This window comes from Lasioglossum baleicum, chromosome 13 (assembly GCF_051020765.1).
Source record: "Lasioglossum baleicum chromosome 13, iyLasBale1, whole genome shotgun sequence".
Lineage (NCBI taxonomy): Eukaryota > Metazoa > Arthropoda > Insecta > Hymenoptera > Halictidae > Lasioglossum > Lasioglossum baleicum.
The window spans coordinates 7078676-7100231 of record NC_134941.1 but is presented as its reverse complement, the minus strand read 5'-3'; the positions used below and the strand labels follow the sequence as shown (position 1 = coordinate 7100231).

The 21556-nt window shown below is 36.6% G+C and overlaps 2 protein-coding genes across 7 annotated transcripts in view; both read left to right on the top strand.

Moving 5' to 3' along the window:
• Nucleotides 1-21556, top strand: part of LOC143215329 (membralin) — a 114038-nt gene that overhangs the window by 16072 nt on the left and 76410 nt on the right. For 5 of the 6 annotated variants that reach the window (XM_076437399.1, XM_076437395.1, XM_076437396.1 and 2 more), the window contains exon 9: nucleotides 9363-9446. In XM_076437399.1, coding sequence (XP_076293514.1) covers nucleotides 9363-9446 — 84 coding nt within the window. The remainder of the gene's footprint in view (nucleotides 1-9362; nucleotides 9447-21556) is intronic. The other variant, XM_076437398.1, reaches the window with a different exon arrangement.
• Nucleotides 891-4704, top strand: LOC143215330 (cytochrome P450 9e2-like). Its single transcript, XM_076437401.1, has one exon. The coding sequence runs from the start codon at nucleotides 891-893 to the stop codon at nucleotides 2442-2444; it is 1554 nt and encodes a 517-aa protein (XP_076293516.1). The 3' UTR covers nucleotides 2445-4704.

Here is a 21556-nt window from a genome sequence, read left to right as displayed (position 1 = left end):
GATGAAAGATTTGGAAGGTTATAGATATTACATAACGAGTGATGTATACAAATATTTAAATTAGAATTATATATAATGTATATCGAATTTTCTTGAATTGTACTTGGTTAAAATGAAACAGGGAACAGTTTTGAAATTGGGTAGATTCTTCAAAAGATTGACGTTCTTGCAATAAATTTTGTGTCTTTTTTATGCATAAACAATACTTATACTGAGTACATTTCTTTCTACGAATGTAAAATTATAAATCGACTGATTGGTTCTCGAATTGCTCAAGAAAAACGCGTTCGAAGTTTGAGGTACTGAAAAGTGAAAGTTTTGTGGGACTGAAAGACGTTTTTGTTGGTCTGCCATTTCAATCTTGCACAGTAAGCGTTCTCCGTTCTTATAAAATTTCTGAAGCTGAATGTGCTCTGTGTTTGAGAGCTGATTATAGGTTAGAATTGTTACTCAGCGTTTCTATCATTTTGAAAGAAAAGCCCAGCCTTCTCCAATTAAAAGTTCATCAGAGACCCGAAGAATTCCAAGAGCAACGCTCGCTCCATCAATAAAACATCGTTGACCATCTAGCTGCATCGTATCTTCGTTAACTTCCAAGACGGATTCCACCTGTCAAAGAGATCGATCAATCGAACGATATCGGCTTCCGAAAGATAACTCTTTCCGAACACGTGTTATCCCTTGTGACTTTCATTTTCGCGGCTGTCCGCGAGCTTTTCGGGAAGTATCGATGACAGACAACGCAGATCGTCAAGTGGTTGACGTAACAGTCGTTACTCCCTCCTACGGCAGTTCCTCGTCCAATGATAAATCCATGGATGTGTTCACTCACGTTTATAACATTGCTCCTAGTCACAAGTTGGAGTCATTCGTAACGCAAACTCGTAACGATGGAGATACCTTCGTTCTCGGTATCGTACAACCTGCTGGTGGTAGGGGTGATAGTCATCGGCCTGGCAAAGTTGATCTCGTCGTTGTACGAGCAAATCAATTATTGGGCGAGAAGAGGGGTGCCATCGGTGCCGTCACTCCCTGTTTTGGGGTCCGGATGGAAGATGTTCACTCGTCAAATCTCAATGCCGGACATCGTAATGCAGTGGTACAATTTGCAGCCTGACGTGAAGTACATCGGGACTATGGACTTTGCCACCCCATCCGTGATGGTGCGCGACCCAGACCTGATCAGAGACATAGGCATAAAGCACTTCGAGCACTTCCCGGATCACGAGAGCTTCATCGATGAGAAGATAGACCCGGTCTTCGGCAAGAACGTCTTCTCTTTGAAAGGCGACCGCTGGAAGGAGATGAGGAATACCCTGAGCCCGACCTTTACCGCCAGCAAGATGAGGTTCATGTTCGACCTGGTCTCCGAATGCTCCAAACAGTTCACGGATTACCTGTACACTCATCCGGAGCAGTTTTCCCAGGTCGATCTCAAGGAACTCTTCACCAGATACACCAACGACGTGATCGCCACCGCTGCCTTCGGCATCAGCGTGAACTCTTTGAAGGACCGCGAAAACGAGTTCTACGTAAAAGGAGCAGACGCTACGAAGTTCAGTGGTTTTTTCAGACTGCTCAAGTTCCTCTTCTTCCGTGCGAGCCCGCAGCTCTCCAAGCTACTCGGGCTGAAGTTCCTCTCGCGAGACACCGGGAACTTCTTCCAAAGAGTGGTTGCTGAGACCGTGAGCGCTCGAGACGCGCAGAAGATCGTCAGGCCGGACATGATCCATCTGCTGATGCAAGCCAGAGATAAAGACAAGCTAACGACGCATCAGCTGACGATCGACGACATAGTTGCTCAAGCATTCATCTTCTTCCTGGCCGGCTTCGACACATCCTCCACACTGATGAGTTACATTGGCTACGAACTTGCTGTGAATCCTGATGTACAGGAGAAGCTCCGCGAAGAAGTTGACAGTCACATGGCAGAAGGGAATGGCGTGATCTCCTACGAGGAGCTGCTCAAGATGGACTACATGGAGATGGTGGTCTCCGAGACGCTCAGGAAGCATCCTCCAACGGTGCTCACCGACAGGATCTGCGCCCAGAAGTTCGAGCTACCTGCTGCTGGACCTGGTTACGATTCTGTTACAGTGAATCCCGGTGACAAAATCACGTTCCCTGTGTTTGGCCTGCATCGTGATCCCAAGTACTTCCCCGATCCAGAGAAGTTCGATCCCGAACGATTCAACGAGCAGAACAAGGACAAGGTCAATCCATATGCGTATTTGCCGTTCGGCCTTGGGCCGAGGAAATGCATCGGTAATAGGTTCGCTCTGATGGAGACTAAGATCCTGGTTGCTAATCTAGTTCACAGGTTCAATCTGAAACGCACGGAGAAGACGATGGTCCCGATTGTGTACAGCAAACAGAACTTTTCGATCATCCCTGATGAGGGGATCTGGATCGGTTTGGAAAAGAGAGAGGGCATTGCTAATTGAGATTTTTTATTTTGAGTAGAGTCCTGATTGGGGTTTGAAATTATGGTTGAAGAGTTCCTTGGGGTTTATATGGGCTAGTGATTAGAATCAAGCTGTGATTAGAAGATTAGTTTTCATTCAGCAACAAAAAGGTTAAAATTTGTTTTGGACTCTAGCTAATTTCGTCCTATTTACAGTCCTATTACAGTCGTATTAATAATTTTGTTAATTTTACAATTAATTGTTACAGTTGCTTTCTATTGAAGTATTAGAAATAATTGCAAATTGGAAACCTTGCTGCAGGAATCGAGCAAATCTAGATTTTGAGAACTGTTTAATTTTTACCTCGAACACAATCAATATTTTAAAAAGAAATGGTTACTCGGTTTTTGTATCGAGGTCTTCAATTACTGCATCTGGAGTATTTTTTTTAGTATAAATAATGTTATTAGCGTCGCTTGAGTATTATTAGTGGTTTGAGTGACTGAGTAAGCAGCTAGCTTAAAATAATGAATTCCACATTCTGCATTTCATTCAATTATTTTAATTATTCAGTTGTACTCAATAGTATTTATTCAGATGTATTCTGTAAAAGTAGTCGTGCTATGTTTTTAAAAATGACCAATTAGTCACTTTTAATTTTCAGTTGTTTTAGTGTCAAAGGGACACTATTTAGTGTATCGAACTTGTATTTCAAAGCAGCTATATTGGGCAGAGCAAGCAGGTCAATGAACTCTCAAGGGACACTTAACATTATCTCTTAGATAATCTCCAAGATAACCGTAACATAATATTACACTGGAAAGTAATAAGGTCTCCCATGTTCCTAAACAAGCTACTTAATACATTACCTGAGAAAGGAATTAAATGTTATTGAACTTACGTGCCATTTCTTTCCACTTTCACGCAGAAAGTCTGAACCGTGCGAGTATGTCAGTGTCGTTTCAGTAAATTTGCGAGTCAAATGTGTCGCGTGTCGAAATGGTAGTGTTGTGATTTAGTATTTAAAGAGCTGAACGATAAACCGTACTGTGATTATGTAATATCGTTCAGCGCATGTCAACAAACAGAGAATTTCTTTCGTCTTTGTAATAGCATTTTGTGTAGAATTGCCTTCGGACATTATTGTTCGATGGAAATTCACGTACACGATTTGTGATACACCGATAAGAATTACATAATACAGAATATTACATTAACGAAACCATAGGTGCCAAGTGAACCACAATTATACGTAAATTATTGAATAGGATTATTTTTTAACATGTTACACTAACGCCCACAAAAGTCACGCAAAACCAAAGCAACTTATTTAATAAGACAAAAGTAGAAAAAATAAAGTTTATCATAACAATAATTTTTGTCACATTCTTACACCTCGTAGGCCCTAATCAAATTTGAATTCACTTAATCAATTGTGGTAAAAATTAATTTTCATACATTTTCTGATATAAATTTACCTTTTTTGTCAGTTGATTTGCAATAAATTTTGAAAGCAGTGTCTAATAATATTGACGAACGTGCTTGTTTGCTACAAACGAGTATCTTGAACTTCGTCGGAATTGTTACAAACAAAATTATTATCTGTTACAAGGACCATGTGCGTCGTAAATCACAGTTTGTTTGCCTAGATTTGCTCTACCGATAGCCTACATAATGTTGCAACTATTCGAACTTCGTGTACGATTCAAGTTCGATTAAGAATGATCAATTTAATTTATTTCGCTAATTATTATTTCTATCGCGCAGGTGGATCTACTGTGAGATACTTTTATCGTTAACAATGTCGACAAAAAAGGGCGTGCGGATGTAACGCAAAACCGGTCTATCTAACCGCAAATAGAGAACTGATGATTTTTTTACGCGCTTTATTTCTTCGCTTCCGTGTCACGCTTGTTTATTTTCCTTGAAAATATAGCCGTCTATCGGATAGTTGCTCTTCTTATGTGCGCAGCCATGTTTCCAGGAATTTCATTATTTACTCTTATGTAATTCGTGTGTCGCTTTTGCAGAGTTGCCGTTAGCAATTATCACTAAAAAAAGTCTATGCAGTATTTACATGGAAATATGTAGCTTGAAGAAAATTAAGTAACTATTAAATGGCTGTCAATTCGAAAAAAGTTATTCAGTACAAATTATATTGAGTAGATACATGTATGAATTAGAATAAATATAATTCATTGTTTAATAATGTTGATTGGACAATAAAAACACGTAGATTTAGATCAGTTACAAGAAGAAAAGATATTGTAAATAAATAGTTGATCACTGACCAAATAATTTTAAGTTTTAGTTTATTTCTCGTTTCTAGTTTAAACAAATTTTTAAACTTTGATACATGGAAAAAGGCACCGATGACGATTTTTTAAATACGAAAAGTTCAGTTTGATTTTTTATCATTAATACTATAACTTAAATACGATTTATAAAGTCTACCAAGAGATATAAAATATAGGAGCGGAATCATTTATTACCGTCCGTCTTTCTGAATCATTATGCCGTGACTCACATATTTGTTCACAAATTTTCCAAGCAATGTTTGATAACAGCAATTGTTACGTGACTTTTATTTTCCATCCTTGTAATCTTCAAAACATCCTTCTCCGGCGCATTTTTAAAATGTTGCTGTCCTTCTCAATAATCGTAGACATTGTTTTTCAGATAAACATTAGTAGAAAATAAGAATTTTCTGTATTGTTTGTCAGATACAGAAACTACATAGAGATTTATTTCTTTTTTTAATAATCTTATCGAGTTGGAAACAATAAAATTTAATTCTTTTCACTGTTTTGTATTTGATCTACTCATTGTTGTCACGAATGTATGAAATCCACAGTCTAATTATTAGTCTAATGGATACATTAATATTGTCCATGATTATTGATACTTGCACGAACAATTTCACAGAAAATACGGATTCGTGCCTTGACATTTGTTTCTACGAATTCACGTTACACTCTTGCCGTGCAATTTAATTTAATTAATTATTATATAAACGCGATTGAGCAATACGCCTACGCACATGCGTGCGGACTTAATCTGATTAAATGCATGAAATTCAGTTTGTTTCAATAAAGTTCGTGAGCTCACGTTGTTAACGAACAGTACGTCATTTGTACACGAAGAACCCACGTTTCGCAAATTTTATCACTGCTTATCATGCCGGTTCGGAACAATTGTGTGCGATCTACGATATAAATAGAGAACGCGGGTTCAATAGCTCATTGAGTACTGTTTATTTGATAATTTCTAGATGGTCAGCCGTGATTAGTATTGCGTAATCAGTGAGCCACCCGTTACCAAAAATTGATCACGAATTCGGCTCCCAGCAAAGTCTCTTATGCTTCGTTATGCTGTCGATTGAATTATTTTTCTTCGAAACTTTTACCAGCAGATCTGTGACCTTTTTGAAATGAGTCCAAACATGACATAATTCGAAGTACAGTGGCCCACAAAAGTGTTCGTACGCCCTCTAAAATTTTTTTATAATTGTACTAAACAACCTGATGTTTTTGTAAGCAATTTGAAGCATTGGTTTACTAAATGATGTGCAAAAAAAGAATTTCCAAAAATTATAATTTACAAGGTTAAATGCAAAAATAAAATAGGCATTTTTTTAAAACTTTTTTATTTGGGCCCTTAATGAAAATTTAAAATATATGTTTTGTACGGTAGATCTATGTTAGTTACACACATACTGAAAATTTCATCGAAATCGATCGAGATACACACGAGTTAAAAGCGGTTAAAAATGGTACATCTTTCGATGTGTGTCGTTTTTTCCAGCGTCAATCGATTTCCATGAAATTTTCAGTACGTGTATCACTAACATAGATCTACAAAACAAATATTTTAAATTTTTATTAAGGGGCCAAATAAAAAAGTTTTAGAAAATGCCTTTTTTCTTTTTGCATGTAACCTTGTAAATTATAATTTTTGGATAATCTTTTTCGCATATTATTTCGTAATACAATATTATTTAGTATCAATTATAAAAAAGTTATTCTGTTTCAAAGGGCGTACGAACACTTTTGTGGGCCACTGTATATTTACTTGTTTAATCCATGATACAATTACAATACATACCACAATTATCCGAACCTAATCAGATGCAAATTTAATCCCTACCAAGTTGTATAATAAATCCACAATAAATATGTTGTATCATACTGAACTCTTTGCAATTGTTTCCGACAATAATTTAGATACCAAAGGTTCGGATAATCGAGGTTCCACTGCATCGTAGATTAAATAAGTAAATGTGATCCAAATTGTGTCGTGTTTGGAATCATTTCAATCAGGAAAATGTCGCGAATGTATCGGCAAAAGTTTGATTTAAAAAAATCATTATTAGACAATGAAATGATGAATGAGATCAAACGCAAAACCATAAATACATTCAAAGAATTTAAGAATACTGTCATATTGTTTCTAGCTAAATCGTTTTGCACATATTCCACGACAGTTGTAAGTACTGAGAGAATATGCGAAAAAAATCGATTTTTCGAAAATGAGAAACCAGTGTACCGCCTTAATTTACCTTGGGACAGTGGAAGAACGGTTTGATGGTACGCTTGGTAGCTTGGTGGTAGAGTTCAGATTACACAAGGCAAGATAGAGGACTGGAGAGTTTTAATGAGCGGTGGGAGTGGCCTTAAGTGGGTGATATCTTCAAATCTAAAATTCATTAAATCGAAACAGCAAGGTGGCTGGCGTGGAAATGTGTAAGCGACGATACTCGAGATATTATAAAGTAGACACGGCATGCGTCGTCGTTTGGGAATGGCTGAACTTCTTAATTATATCGCCGCGCCTCGATTAAGTTATAGAAGAAAGCAGCACACTCGCGAAACTTTTTCAGTCATCCCTGAAGAATTAAGTAGCCGGCATACGGTTTCCTAGTAACTAACCCCTGGATGTCAGCCATTTTTAATTTCGGATTCGAATGAGCTACTAGAACCCTGTGCGCGAGGCAACTTTTAATTATACTCAAACATGCCCGCTACTTCCGTACATTGCAAATAGTTTCTCAGTTTTTCATTGCAGTTAGACGAATTCCGGCTAACAAAGGAACCGTACAATCGAAGTCCGACAATTGAGTCGTCCGCCTTTGTGTCTTTATTCTCTGAAGTGAGAATCATACTTTCTAAATTCAATCATTGACTGATCAAAAGACCGTGCTGAATCGTAATTGATGATGAACAGGAAAAATTTGTTGCGTTGTTTTGATCAACGACGAACTTAAATTGTTCTTATCAGCGTGCAAATCGTTAGATTTATTTAATCGATACAATTCCATTGGTCTTCAAGTTTCTATGCTATCTTGGAAAAGTCTGCAATATGTTTCTTCACATTGTGTTCTTTAAAAAATTATAACTCAAGTAGCATTGCAGATATTAATATGAAACTACCGGCATTGCGTACACAGAGGTTGAAGTTGTAAACAATATTTTTTTCAATACGCAGACCTAAGAGGGGCTACGAAGGAGATGTTTAGAAGACGTTCTCTATGAATGATGCAATCGGTTGCCGTATGATTTCGCATAGCAATGTCACGGTAGATTACTGGAATAATTCGATCGGTTTTCCAATTTGTATCTCCAGGAATTACTTGGCGATATGGGGTGGTCATAAGAGAGCGAATGAAACAAATTAATCGAGAGCTGTATATGGATTAGATGTGCGAAGGAAAGCGAAACCTTGTCCCCCGTCTCAGGGCGTCGATCGAAAGTTTGTCGGAACTTAAATCGAGATCGAGGAAGTTTTGAAATTAATTCTTATTGAGCTTTGAACCGACTCGTCGAACGCGACACGATTTCTTCGCGGCTCTCAACTTGTGTAATAACCTGCCGCTCAGAAACTTTTCGCCACTGAGCATCTAATAAATATTAAATTCGTATCGTTCGTCGCCGAGCATAACGATTTCGATACAATATCCCGTCGCTATGCATTCAGCGCGTTAAATATAAAACGAATTTTTATGGATCTCTTTATGCAGACTGTCCACGTTCAAGTGAAAATTGATCGTTACCTCTCAAACATTGTTGGTACAACGAAAATGTTCGTACAAATGTTCAGTATGACAGAGACAAATTTATATTATCAACATGTTGACACTAGTGCTAAAGTCTCACAAAATCAGAAAAAATGAAATTACTAGACTGCGCGTTTTTATTCATTTTGTGGCCGGCACGGTATGTCCGCGCGACGAGAATTGATTATATCGATCGATGTGATCGAGCACACCATAACCCAGAGTCGCCAGATCAAGACTTTTGTCTCCATTCTACCTTGTGACTGGTAGGGTAAGATTGCTCAAGTCGTACCCCTTAAGAAAAAAACCGTATAAAACTTAGAATTTATCAAATAAATGGAAATTAAATGTGTTCTTCAAAACTTGTGTTAATATTGTTGTTATTTATTATAACGAAATTAGAAAATCTATATGCTTTCACGTAAAATAAACTAAATCTTTAAAAACTTACATCGGTACGACTAAAGTAACCGGTTTCTTAAGTTGTACCACCTATAGCCTAAGTCGTACCTAAGAATTCAATTGAGCAACAATAATAATTAAAACGTATTTTTTTATTAATCTGTTTACATGACACATAGGTATTCAGTTACTACAAACATCACATACAAATTTTTTTGTTCTTTTGTCAACTCAAAGAGTTGTAAACTTAAAGATTGAGATCTCTTTACAACACATACGTTGACATCACTAACCGCATCTGATGTATAGGATTTTTTTCCACCTAGAATGGCCATTTTTCCCACTGTGGACCGGTCACGGTGTTACATGTTGTCATATTATTGTAATGTTTAACTACATGATATTTAACTAATACTGAATGAATTGTTGAGATCGCATTCGATCCCAGGAACCAACAATCAATTTTTTTCATGTGACATATACTTCTTTTTACTTTGTTTCAGTGGACTTGCTTCAAATGCTGGAGATGAACTTATCGGTAACCTTCCCGGCGACGTCTCTCCTTACCGTGATTCTGGCTCTAGTCGGTAAGTCGTGCAAAACTGATTTTCTCCGCTGAAAAATTAGGCGAACGAATCTGTAAACTTCTATGGTCTCGATGAAGCAACTTTCAAAAAACACACTTCTTCTTCTTTCTTAGGTACAGATCGTAATCTACTCAAACCAAGTAGAATAGAACATTTTAAACATCGCACGAATTGTTGACTTTTCGTAAATTACTCTTTTATTAAGAACATTCCATGACCAAACACATGAACGTGTATACAGCTGAATGATCTTCGAATTTTCCATCAGTCTTTTATCTTGTAAAAATAATTTTTATCACTACGGCAATTAATCAAAGAACGAAAATCACTGGCTCGATGCATCGACGATAACACCAGAATTCGGCGCATGGCACACAGATGATGAAACATTCGTGAAGTATAGTACTCCTATCGCAGCAACGTCGCAGAAGAGCTACGGAAAAGAAGTATATTATTTCATACAATTCTTCAGCGAGAGTTTAATGACTGCTGATAAGATTAATTCAATGATAATCTTGATTAATCTTATCGGTATATAACTGACAGACTGATAAAGTTAGCTACAGCTCCTGCTGGACATTGAGATAAATTTGAACGAGACACCTGGTCTACATCCTGTTCTTCGAAATCATTTTTGCATGTCGTTAGTAGGGATGGGATCAAGTTCCTCGCAAACAGGTTCGAACTTTGATTGATTGAATTCGAACTCTCTATAAGTACTTCGAAAAACAGAAATAGTACTCCTAAGTATACTCGAACCTATGCCAGACAGTTTTGAACCTTTTACAAGTACTTTGGTAAACGGAAATAATACTTGCAAGTATATTCGAATCTTGGTCGAACAGACTCGAAATTTTTATGAATATCGTACTGGAAATTCTCTGATTTTTCCAATCATTCTTTTTTTTCACCTTTAAAATTAATTATGTTGTCCTCTAATGCATAATTTAATTCAACATGTATAACTATAATTTCATAATCTATCGGAAATATTATTCTTAAATATTTAAGAATTTAATAAAGAAAGTGCTTGAAACCCACTATGCAGTTCTGATTTCCAAGATTCGAGTACTACTTGTGAAAGATTCGATTCCTTTCAACATCGAAGTACTTATAAGTATCTTTTCGAAACTCATTCTTCTCGAGTACTCATTCCGAGGTTCGATATCAGTTTGTATAAAATGAATACTTTTCAAATATGATCATTGAAACATTATTGCTTTTAAAATATTAATATTTTTCGCGGCGCAACGGTTCGTTCAAATTCTACACTGAATATTATGTTTGTAAGGCATAAAACGTTTCGAAAAATATTACTATTTCAAACTTAAAATTGCGATCGATAAAAATCCCTCCTTTATTATTGCTTTTAAGTAGTAATCGAAACCCATGAAATGAAACTTGGTTATTGAAATTGACTCGGATTCGCGAGTACGTATTGAACTTGATCCCATTCCCACTCGTTAGTAATTTGATGCTTCCAATTGCTAAAAAGAAGTCAAGTCGGTTGAATGTTTTCGTGGGTTTTCGACGCAATGAAAAATAAGGAGCTGTTCACTGCTAGGATTAATCCAAAGGTGTGAAGTTTCGCCGTCGCGGCAGCAGGTCGAAGGTTGAGCGCGTGTCAGGGCACCGAAGGTGCAAAATATTAAAGGCCGTTTTACTAAATCAGGGCCTCTCTCGGTTTCGTTCCCCGCCGATACGACGTTAGCTCAGTTACAAAGCTGATTGGCCGGGACGGTTAACCCAGGATTCTGCATAAATTTCTGATGAAGGCGCAACAGTTGGGTAACCCGCTCGGAGCCCATTTAGCAACGGTGGTGGCGTTGGTGGTTTCCCTACCACGACGCCCATTTCCATTTCAACCTGAATCTCCTTCACGCTTCGCATGTCCGTCAGCGCCATCCAATTGACCTGCATAAAGTGCGATATTGCTAATCCTTTTGCGGGCCAATCCGACGCTTCGGAAAATCCTGACACTATTCAATTTATTGCCGCTCATTTCACTATTTCTCATCCCTTTGCCATACAAACATCCCCAAAAGTTAATCAACCCCTTGAGACTTACATTGGTAACTGGATGATGTTCATTTCAAGATGGCTCTTTAGGCTAGATATCTTAAATACTGAAGCTTCCAAATGGTTTATTTTGGTACCAATATAGGGGTTATCTCCAAATTCAACACATGAACGTGGCCCTGGAACATGTAAAAATATATTCCGACATTTTTTCTGTAAGAGAATTTTCTTACAAAATCATCCCCTGAAAACCAAAAATACATCATTCACATTAGGGTTTGTCATAAGTAGGCTGATGATCTTTATGCAATATAAAATATTTCTGGAGTGAAATAAAAATTTGATTATTTTCTTAATACGTTCGATAGGTTGATAATCATATAAGAGTATCTTTGAATTCTTCCAATGTTTTTACGTTTAAAATTGGCACGGCGTTCTAGGAGGGTTGTGTTAATAAAATGTACCAATTCGAAAAGTCGATTTATTTTTTTACCGGAAAGTCTGCAGCTCCTTAAGTTTGTTTCATCGCGAAGTGTCCTGGAAATTCTGCAGGGCTGTGTACGGCGCACACATAATCACAGAGCCCGGGTTCCATACTTTTGACCGGCAGCGTATATATATATATATATACAGAGGGCTGAGAAATCGTGGAGGTACTCGCCAGAGAGAGATAGAGAGAGAGCGAGAGAGCTGCGGGATGACGGATGGAGGGCAGGAAACGACACAGGAACCGGAACCCATTACTCCAGATAACAACTTCCCTAAGGCTTCCTTTCCTTCTTCTACATCCACCCGTAAACCCGATATACACACGAGTGTTCCCGCCCGAACTCCAGCCAGTCCTTACAGTAGCAAGTACGAATCCGGAAATTTACCACTTCTGTCGCCATTTTACTCGAATGCTGGCCAAGCAACTGGTGGCCCCTCAACGGCATATCGTATAAAACACGAGCTATAAAACAAGAAATCATTGAACGTCCGTGCTACGAAAATTGACCATCCCCGTGGCCACGTGAATCCTGCTGTTCCAAAATCAATATATTGTTCAACGCCAACAAGAATTTCGAACACGTATGAATACGACATAACATTAATCGCGATCTTAAAATTTTCGTCTGTTTTAAAGGGTTACATACTACTGATAAAGTCGACCACATCGATCTTACAAAAATTTCGTAACCTGCTAGCACAATCCTCTTAGCATTGTCGGATTTATAGACGTGCTTGGTTCTACTGTTTTGTAAAAATTCCCAGTGTAGATTATAATGAATACACTGCGGATCTTTATGCAAAATAAAAATTTCTTACTTGAATTGCAACGAATTAGAGTGAACTAGCAATTTATTTTCTTCCCTATTATGGTTAGCAGGTTGAAAATAATATAATAGTATGTGTAAATTTTTTAATATTTTTGCTATGGTAAATTACAGCTACTCATTTTTGTCATAAATGCAGAAAATACGCAGTCTAATAATGAAACATAATTACAGAAATACGAACAGAATGTAATGTTTAGATCATAATAAAAAATATGAACTTGGTCAGTTTGAGTCATCAGGTAGTTCTACTGTTTTAAAAGAATTACAACAGTTCAGAAATTGAATAAAGTGACTTCTGTTTAGATTATAACAAAGATCAATTGGAGTCTTAATTTTGGCAGAAGGTATTTGCACGGGCTATTTTCGGAAAAGCCGGAAACCCCTTTTAAAAAAGAACAAAAAGAAGAATTTGAACTGTAGATTTGTCATGTTAACTGAATGATCTAAAGTTTGTCGATCACCGACATACCTGTCCGGTGATTTATGAAGGTTAGCATGATTTCGGATTAGATGCGTTCGTTAGTTGACTCTGGTCTCGGATAAAGCTGTCGGAAAATGCGAGTTAGGCGATTCGGTAATGGTTCCCGGTATGCCGGGGTACCCCGATAGAAGCAAAGTTGTTCCGACGGGGTCGTAAGTAGATAAACGAAATAGCAGCGAGTGCAACCGTGTTCTGACCGTCCCTGAAAATGTGTTTACAGCATGTTAGGCGGTTGATCATGCGTTACTGATGCGCCGGGGCGCCAGTGACTCCGTTCTTTGACGTTCCATTATGCAAAATCGTCTTGCTCGTCGTTCCCGAGGCCAAATGCTATACGACACGTGGTCGATTTCACGTGAATTCACTCCGACGATACACAGCTTGCGAGAGAATCACGGGCGCAACAGCTGTGAACGACAAATGTAACAACGAAATTTTAGAGAGAACACAAAGGGTGATAGCGGTAATAACAACGGTAAAAACTAGGATACATATACTGATTGCGGACGTCATACGTTTTTCCAATGTAAGGTGATCTGCTCAGCGAAGGAACATAATTCCTATTAAAATAATAGCATTTGTGACCTTTCTGTGTAAATTTATACTACTGTATAGATTACAGTTAGGAGCAAAACTAATTACACACACTTTAAATCAGAATAACTATTTTATGAATGGATCAAAGAACTTCAGTTTCTCTGTAAGGCTAGAAGAATCAGTTTAGTAAATGATGTGTAGAAATATATTGAAAAAATGCATTTGGTCGGAATTGTGAAAAACAATAGTAAAAATTGATTTTTACAACTTTTTTAGCTGGGCCAATAACGAAAATTTAAAAGATGTGTTTGACCAACTCGTATAAATTATATACGTTCTGAAAATTTCATTGAAATTGGTTAATTTGTTTACGAGTTATAAACGATCACAAGTGGTAAAAATTGCAATTTTTAACCAATAAATCAATCATAATACCAATAAATCAATAAACCAGTAAACCAATCGACCAATTTCAATGAAATTTTCAGAACGTATATAATTTATACGAGTGGACCAAATACATCTTTTAAATTTTCGTTATTGGCCCAGCTAAAAAAGTTGTAAAAATCAATTTTTACTATTGTTTTTTACATATTTTTTACACGTCATTTACTAAACTAATTCTTCTAGCCTTACAGAGAAATTGAAGTCGGTCCATTGGTAATGAAAATTGGTCCATTCATAAAAAAGTTATTCTGATTTAAAGTGTGTGTGATCAGATTTGCTCCTAACTGTATATTCTATTGTAAGATTACGAAGTCTCGCTAAAGTGATGTTTTTTTAAGAAATTAATACATTAATTTATTTAGCAGTTCGAACGATATAGCATTCAAAGTAGGTATCGTTACAGTATAACAGTTCAATAAGTATAATTGTTATAGTTGTAACAATTTTGAATATTGATTTATTCGTTCTGAAATCGTCAGGTGCAAATTTTATCATCAACTAATAATACTGATTAGGGATCCTAATCGTTTATACGAATGAGATGGGCAAGGCAGAAGCTCGATAATTGTCTCTTAAATAATAATTTGAGAGGAAGTTGTTCCATTATATAAATTTCGAAAAGTTGAATTATGAATGACACTGCTGTCGTTTCTGCACAATTTCTTGAGAAATTCTCAGACTTTTGCAAATATTGAAGAAATGTTTCAATAAATATTGAATTAATTCCGTATGGTTTCTTTGTTCGATTGCACCGGTTCATTAAACCATAACTGTTGTCATAAACACATTGAAGGGACGGAGGGCACCGCATCTCTTCGTATCCGGAGGAAATGCGCCATGGAATCTGGAGTTGAGCAATAGTTACAGAGCAAGTAGTTGGGGTTAGATAGTTGAATCAACATAGAGAGCGTCATTGATCTACTCGTGCTCACAGAGCTTGAAACACGTGTACAATGCGCGTACACGTGTTGTGGCCAATGCAAACATGCACGTAAACCTGTTTTCCCAGTTTCTGCTTCCTTTGATCGCGTCTCGCTTTATATATAATTTGCATAGTTGCATGTGTAGTGAATTGTAAGTATCAAAATGCAGTGGCTGCGGGACCATATTCCCCATTGAGCTTGCTGCGGCGATCGTTCAACTATGACAATCATTGGATGCGTCATCATACGCGAGAAGAGTAGTTGTTACGCTAGGTAAACACTTTGTAAACATAATATTTCGAATTCATTTGCTTCGAGTTTCATTTGCTAAAATTAGTATAATTATTTATTATTATTATTAAAATTAGTTTAATTAAATTAGTCTCCATGCTACTTGTATTTTTAAACTCTATGTTTTAGAACTTTTATACGTTTTAATGTTTACTGTTACATCGTTTTTATGTGTCAGTAGCTACCTTGCTGTGTTTTAGTTTATATTAGATTTTAGGTAGGACCGCTGCCAGTTACATTTCGATTCAATTATTGTAAAGAAAAGAAAAACTGGAATGAATTTGAAGAAACTGAATGAGCATTTGAGAATAGTTGAGAATATTTAATAATGTATATAAAATCGATTATATGTACCCGCACCTTGAGAGTTTAGCAATTTACTAAATACAAAGATATATATAGTAATGTAGGAATTTTTTTGAGTAATATACAGCAAATCCTCCTACAGTATATCGGTGTGAACCACTACTAATGCGACGCGGAGAGTCGCAGTCGCCGGCACAGTTCAAATATACAATCCAATATAAAAATTCTTTTATTATTACTTATTTTTTTATAAAACTTTCACCAATATATTTGTTGCATTTTTCTGATTACAATAATACCAAACACGATATAATTTAAACTGTATTTACTAGTTTAATTGACGTTGAAAGTTTCGGGCGCAAGGAAGGACAGCGTATGGGAAAGTAAGAGACGCGGAGAGTCGGTTGCGCGCGGTCCGCGGACTCTCTTTACACACGCTGTCTTTTCCTACGTTCGGCTCGGTGTTTGAAGCTCAAAAAAATAGTGTCCGTCAACGAACTTTGCAAACGAACCTCCCCGAGGCTTTGGCGACTACAGAGGATTTACTGTAATAATTTTTAGTAATCAGAAGAGTTAAAGTCTAGCAAGAAAGAAATTATTGATGAGAAAGAGTGTTCGACAGAGCCTGAATATTGTATCGAAAGTGAATTGAAAAGGTGTGAAAGGAATGATAAGAAAAATTGGAATGCGCGTATCCTCATTTTCATTTGATCATAGGGAAATGCGTCCAATCTCGGATTCCATCAAGCTCGAGTGCGCTTAGTATGCTCGGTCAGCAGGAAATATTATGTCCATTAGGTGCTGGATGTTCCGGTTGTCCTGGTGGTCTGCTCGAAATTAGTGTCGGCTAGGCTTTGTTCGATGCCAATGACACGTAAGCGATGGTCGCACACAGTTGACCACTGATTAACCACGTTATTAGCAGTCGTTCCTTCAGGAAACGGTATAATTGTGCGTTACCTTTGTTTCGTGTTCCGTTCATCGAGGAATCTGTTTCTGAAAAAGAATTCTCGCGCATTTGTTTGCCGGATAAATATGCTTCTGGTATATTCAGCCTCGCGTTGTCAAAAAGGAAACATGTTTCGTTGTTCGTGGTTGAAACTGCGGACCTTTGTGCAAAATAAAAGTTGCATCGGTTGCAAGAGACGTAATATTGTGCTTTGTTAAATGTTTTTAATCTTCAACGACAAATAATATTTACCTGTTTATAACAGAATAAAGAAAAAGCACGCAGTAACATTTTTATACGTGCAGCATTCTACAACTGTGCATCATGCATTCATGCTCATGAATAAGTAGAAACGGTATGCAATGGCCGGACAGTTTACCAGAATTCTTTCCAATTGTACACGCTTCAGTGATTATTACAATTCGATTTTATACAAAGCGATCCTTTCTATACAGAAGTATTCTATGCTCCCGAATTGTTTATTCATTCATATTTTTCGTAGGTTGTACTTGTTGCGTTGAGAAACACTCACGAACTAGTTGAAGCGATAGTATTAATGAAAATAAATAAAGACTGCACTGGGTATATTGGAACCAAAAAAGGGTGAATTAATAGAGATAGATAAATAAAACGTTTGATATACGTTTACGAATACACATACATATACATTTTTAAATCGGAATGAAAATTTTTATCAAATATGTATGACGCAACTCTGACGTAACTGTCAGATAAATTGCGTATTGAAAACTACGATGGACACTGCTTTTAACAATGATTTTGCTGGTATAATGTTCGTGTTCGCACAGTGTTTAATCTGTGCCGAAGCTTAAGCTATCCTAGCCGAAAGGATCGGGTTCGTGGGCGTCACCTAGATTTGGCGCGGCCTGTAACCATCGCATAATTATAATTTCCGCCACGTTGGTTTCACGAGAACCCGGCACCATCAAAACTAATTCGCAGTCGTGATTGACAAGATAGATGTACAGTTGCCGGCGTGTGCGACGTGCACGTATTTGTGCACGGCGCATCCGTTTTACACCGTCTTGCACCTACGCGCACGAAACGGTGATGCCGATCAATCATGCGTGAACATCGATTTCGGCAAACTTCGAGATTCCTCACTTTATCGGTATGCCTCGCAGCTTGCTTGTAGAATCGTCAGAGATTCCTACATCTTGGCTGTTACTATCCGAAATCGTGGGAATTTGCAGAGAACCAGAGAAAATAAAGTAAATATAAAATTATTCCTGTTCCCCTGGACATTGCACAGTGATCGATTCCTCGATTCTAGGTGGACAAAATGGTAAATTTGATCAACTTCAGATATCTTCGCTGCCGTTCTATTTTGTTCACGAACATTAATTCATTCGATATATAGCGTAATATTTCGATTGCACGTGGTTATTACGACGATAATACGGTGCTAAAGTTTTGCCTGTGCGAAATACTATAAATAAGCTAATTCTTCTTCATCGTATAACGTGTTTGTTTGTTGTTTAAATTATTATCTAAAAAATGGAGCGTGTAAGCGAAGGTAAGTATTTCATTTTTACATATCGGTATAATTTTATTTTGCCGTGTAAATCTCATATACAACAGGTTAACTAATAATATTATTTAAGAAGAGGTCAGATTGTATAACTTCTTTTGCCGGACTCGGCCGGACTTGGTTCTTTGATAGTTTTGAAGAATACTTATTTCAAAACAATGATACTAAATATCGTTCACCCGTTTTGGCCCGTTAGTCATTTATATCATTTTTTAGAAAAGACATGGAGTATGCCACTATTTCATGTGGTATTGAAATTGACGATAGAAAGTTTACAGAATATGCACTTCAGACTGCGAGAATGACATATGACAATTATAATTTATAATAATTTAGAATATCTATACCTTTTTGTCATGCACATTCCTTGTTATAATTTTGTAATTTTGTATTATATTTTTGTAGAACTCTATTTAATTTTTAAATATGAGTTAAGATTAATTCTTTCCATTTTGTGTATTGTTTATTCACGTATTTAAACAAAAACTATAAAATATTTAATTTATGTTATTTTCACAAACGTTACAATTAATTGTTATATTTGTCCCCATTTTAAAGAAATGATATAATTCGTTTCAGTTCATGTAGTTTTTATACACTTGTCATGATTTCTGAGAAATAAAGCGTTATTACTACAAGAGAACACAAAAATTTGAATTTTGTCCACCTAGGATCGAGGAATCGATCACTGTGCATTGTTGGGAATAGTTGGAACGCGAAAGTTAGTAGAAGAAGAACGAAATTAACACTTCTATCTCGTAATTGACGAAGGAAATCGACTGTTTTTGTTGTACCTAACGATAATAGTCTCCAGTATCGAAGTATAAATTCCCAGGTTAGAGTCCACCGTACATTTTTCCAAGGTACAATTGTTTCATTAACGAAAGATTGCCACGCTCTCGCGCTGCAAAATAAGATAATGTTGATTGTGCAACAACAGCGTGTGCTAGATGTGGAATCTACGATAGTTCCTCACTCTAGTTTATCGACAGCCATCTTATTAAGTGCAGAAATCTCCTTCGAACCACAGAAATCGCTATCTACACTTGAAAGCTGAACTTATCAGTTTTCGTCATCGCAGAAATCATTGCCATTACCGTACGCTCGGTTCAATGACCTCCGCCAGCGAGAGTCCAGATAACTTTTACTCGGGAGTCAATGAACCCGATGTGGGTTAACGATTGACTTTTTCAAAATCTCGCTTCGAGGCATCCTGCCTGTAAATCGGCTGGGTTGCGCAAGCGAAACCGAGTAAAACGACAACGCGCAATTCCGAGAATTGTCTGCCACGAGTCTAAAGTACAAATTGGTGATACGAGGTCGAGGGATTAATTTTCTGCAAGATTTCATAAAATCTGGATCGATAGCGTGGCTCGATTCAGCTGGATCGACGCCTTATCGCGGTTGTGCGTTACGTAAGACAATTTTAACCCGAGGATTTTTTATATTTATTGCAAGGTTGCAGTAACGTGTCATTTCTTATTAGTCTTCTCTTGAATTTTATTTTGTTTGTTTGTTTGTTTCGTTTGTTGTCGTACCGATAAAAATGGAAAAAGACTAAAATTTTAGTATACACCTGATAGATATTATTATACGGTCTACGACTAACAATTTGGCAGAAGGATGATGAAAACAACAGTGTGTTAGTGGTAAGGATGTGATCAAGTACCTCAGAAACAGGTTCGAACTTTGATTGATTGAATTCCAACTCTCTAGAAGTACTTCGAAAAATATAAATAGTACCTACTCCTAAGTATAGTCGAACCTATGCCAGATAGTTTCGAACCTTTTACAAGTACTTTAGTAAATGGAAATAATATTTGCAGGTATACTCGAATCTTAGTCGAACAGATTCGAAACTTTCATGAATGTCGTACTTACTAGGAATTCTCTGATTTTCTTAATGATTATTTTTTTTACTTTTAAAGTCAATTATGCTGTCCTTTAATGCAAAAGCACGAAATATCATGGATAAAAAAAGAAATAGGCTACCACCATTTATTGTAAATGAAATACTATTCTTAAATATAATAGTTACGAATTTAATAAATAAAATGCTTAAAACCCCACTCTGCAGATCTGATTTCCAAGATTCGGGTACTACTTGTAAAAGATTCGATTCCTATCGAAGTACTTATAAGTATCTTTTCGAAACTTGTAAGTACTCATTCCGAGGTGCGATATCAGTTTGTTTAAAATGAATACTTTTCAAATATAATCATTGAAACATTGCTTTTAAGTAGTAATCGAACACCCATGAAATGAAACTTGGTTATTGAAATTGATTCGGATTCTCGGAAAAATATTCGGACGCTCTAAAAAAGACTATAACTTTTTTAATATTGTACTATACAATTTGAACTTTTTTGGGGAGCTAGAGCAATTTGTTTACTACAGAATGAGAAAAAATTTTTTTTCAAAAAGTAGCAACTGATCGGAATTGTAGAAAAAATACTAACAAATACGTTTTGTAGATCTGTGTCAATTGAACATGGTCTGAAAATTTCGTCCAAATCGGTTGATGCAGGAAAAAACGACAGCCATTGAAAGACGTAAGAATTCTTAGACATAGGCCAAAAATCGTGAAAATCTGCAATTTTTACCATCTTTAAACGTTTGTAGCTTATTGCAACGTCGTCCGATATTGACGAAATTTTCAGAATACGTTCAATTGACACAGATCTACAAAACGTGTTTGTTAAATTTTCAATATAGGCTCACATAAAGAAGTTGTAAAATGAAACTTTTAGTATTTTTTCTACAATTCCGATCAGTTGTTATTTTTGAAAAAATTTCTTTTCACATCCTGTAGTAAACTAATTTGCTGTAGCTTCCCATAAAAGTTCAAATCGTATAGTACGATATTTTTCCGAATAACTGTATATTGATCTTGATCCCATCCCTAGTTAGGGGTATTAAAAATGAAGAATTCATAGATGAAAAATAAATTTTGGTGAAAACGTTTTCGGACAAAACGAGCGTCACTTTTGTATTTCGTAAACTGCAATATTCTTTTCATCATTGAAAAGCGGATTTGATGCATTTGTAAGTTCCGGAGTTATTAAAATTATTAATGCAACGGATACACATATCTATGCAGTTTCTGCATGTTGAAATTAATGCAATTTTTATTTATAATAATGCTATGTATTATTAGAAACGTACGTCAAGCAAAATGGCCCCTTTCACAGCACATTTCCCCTACCATGGAAATATGAATTTCCATGAACACCTAGAGAAGCCCTCAACTATAGGATCAACAGGAGAAAGGTGGAGGACAATTTTG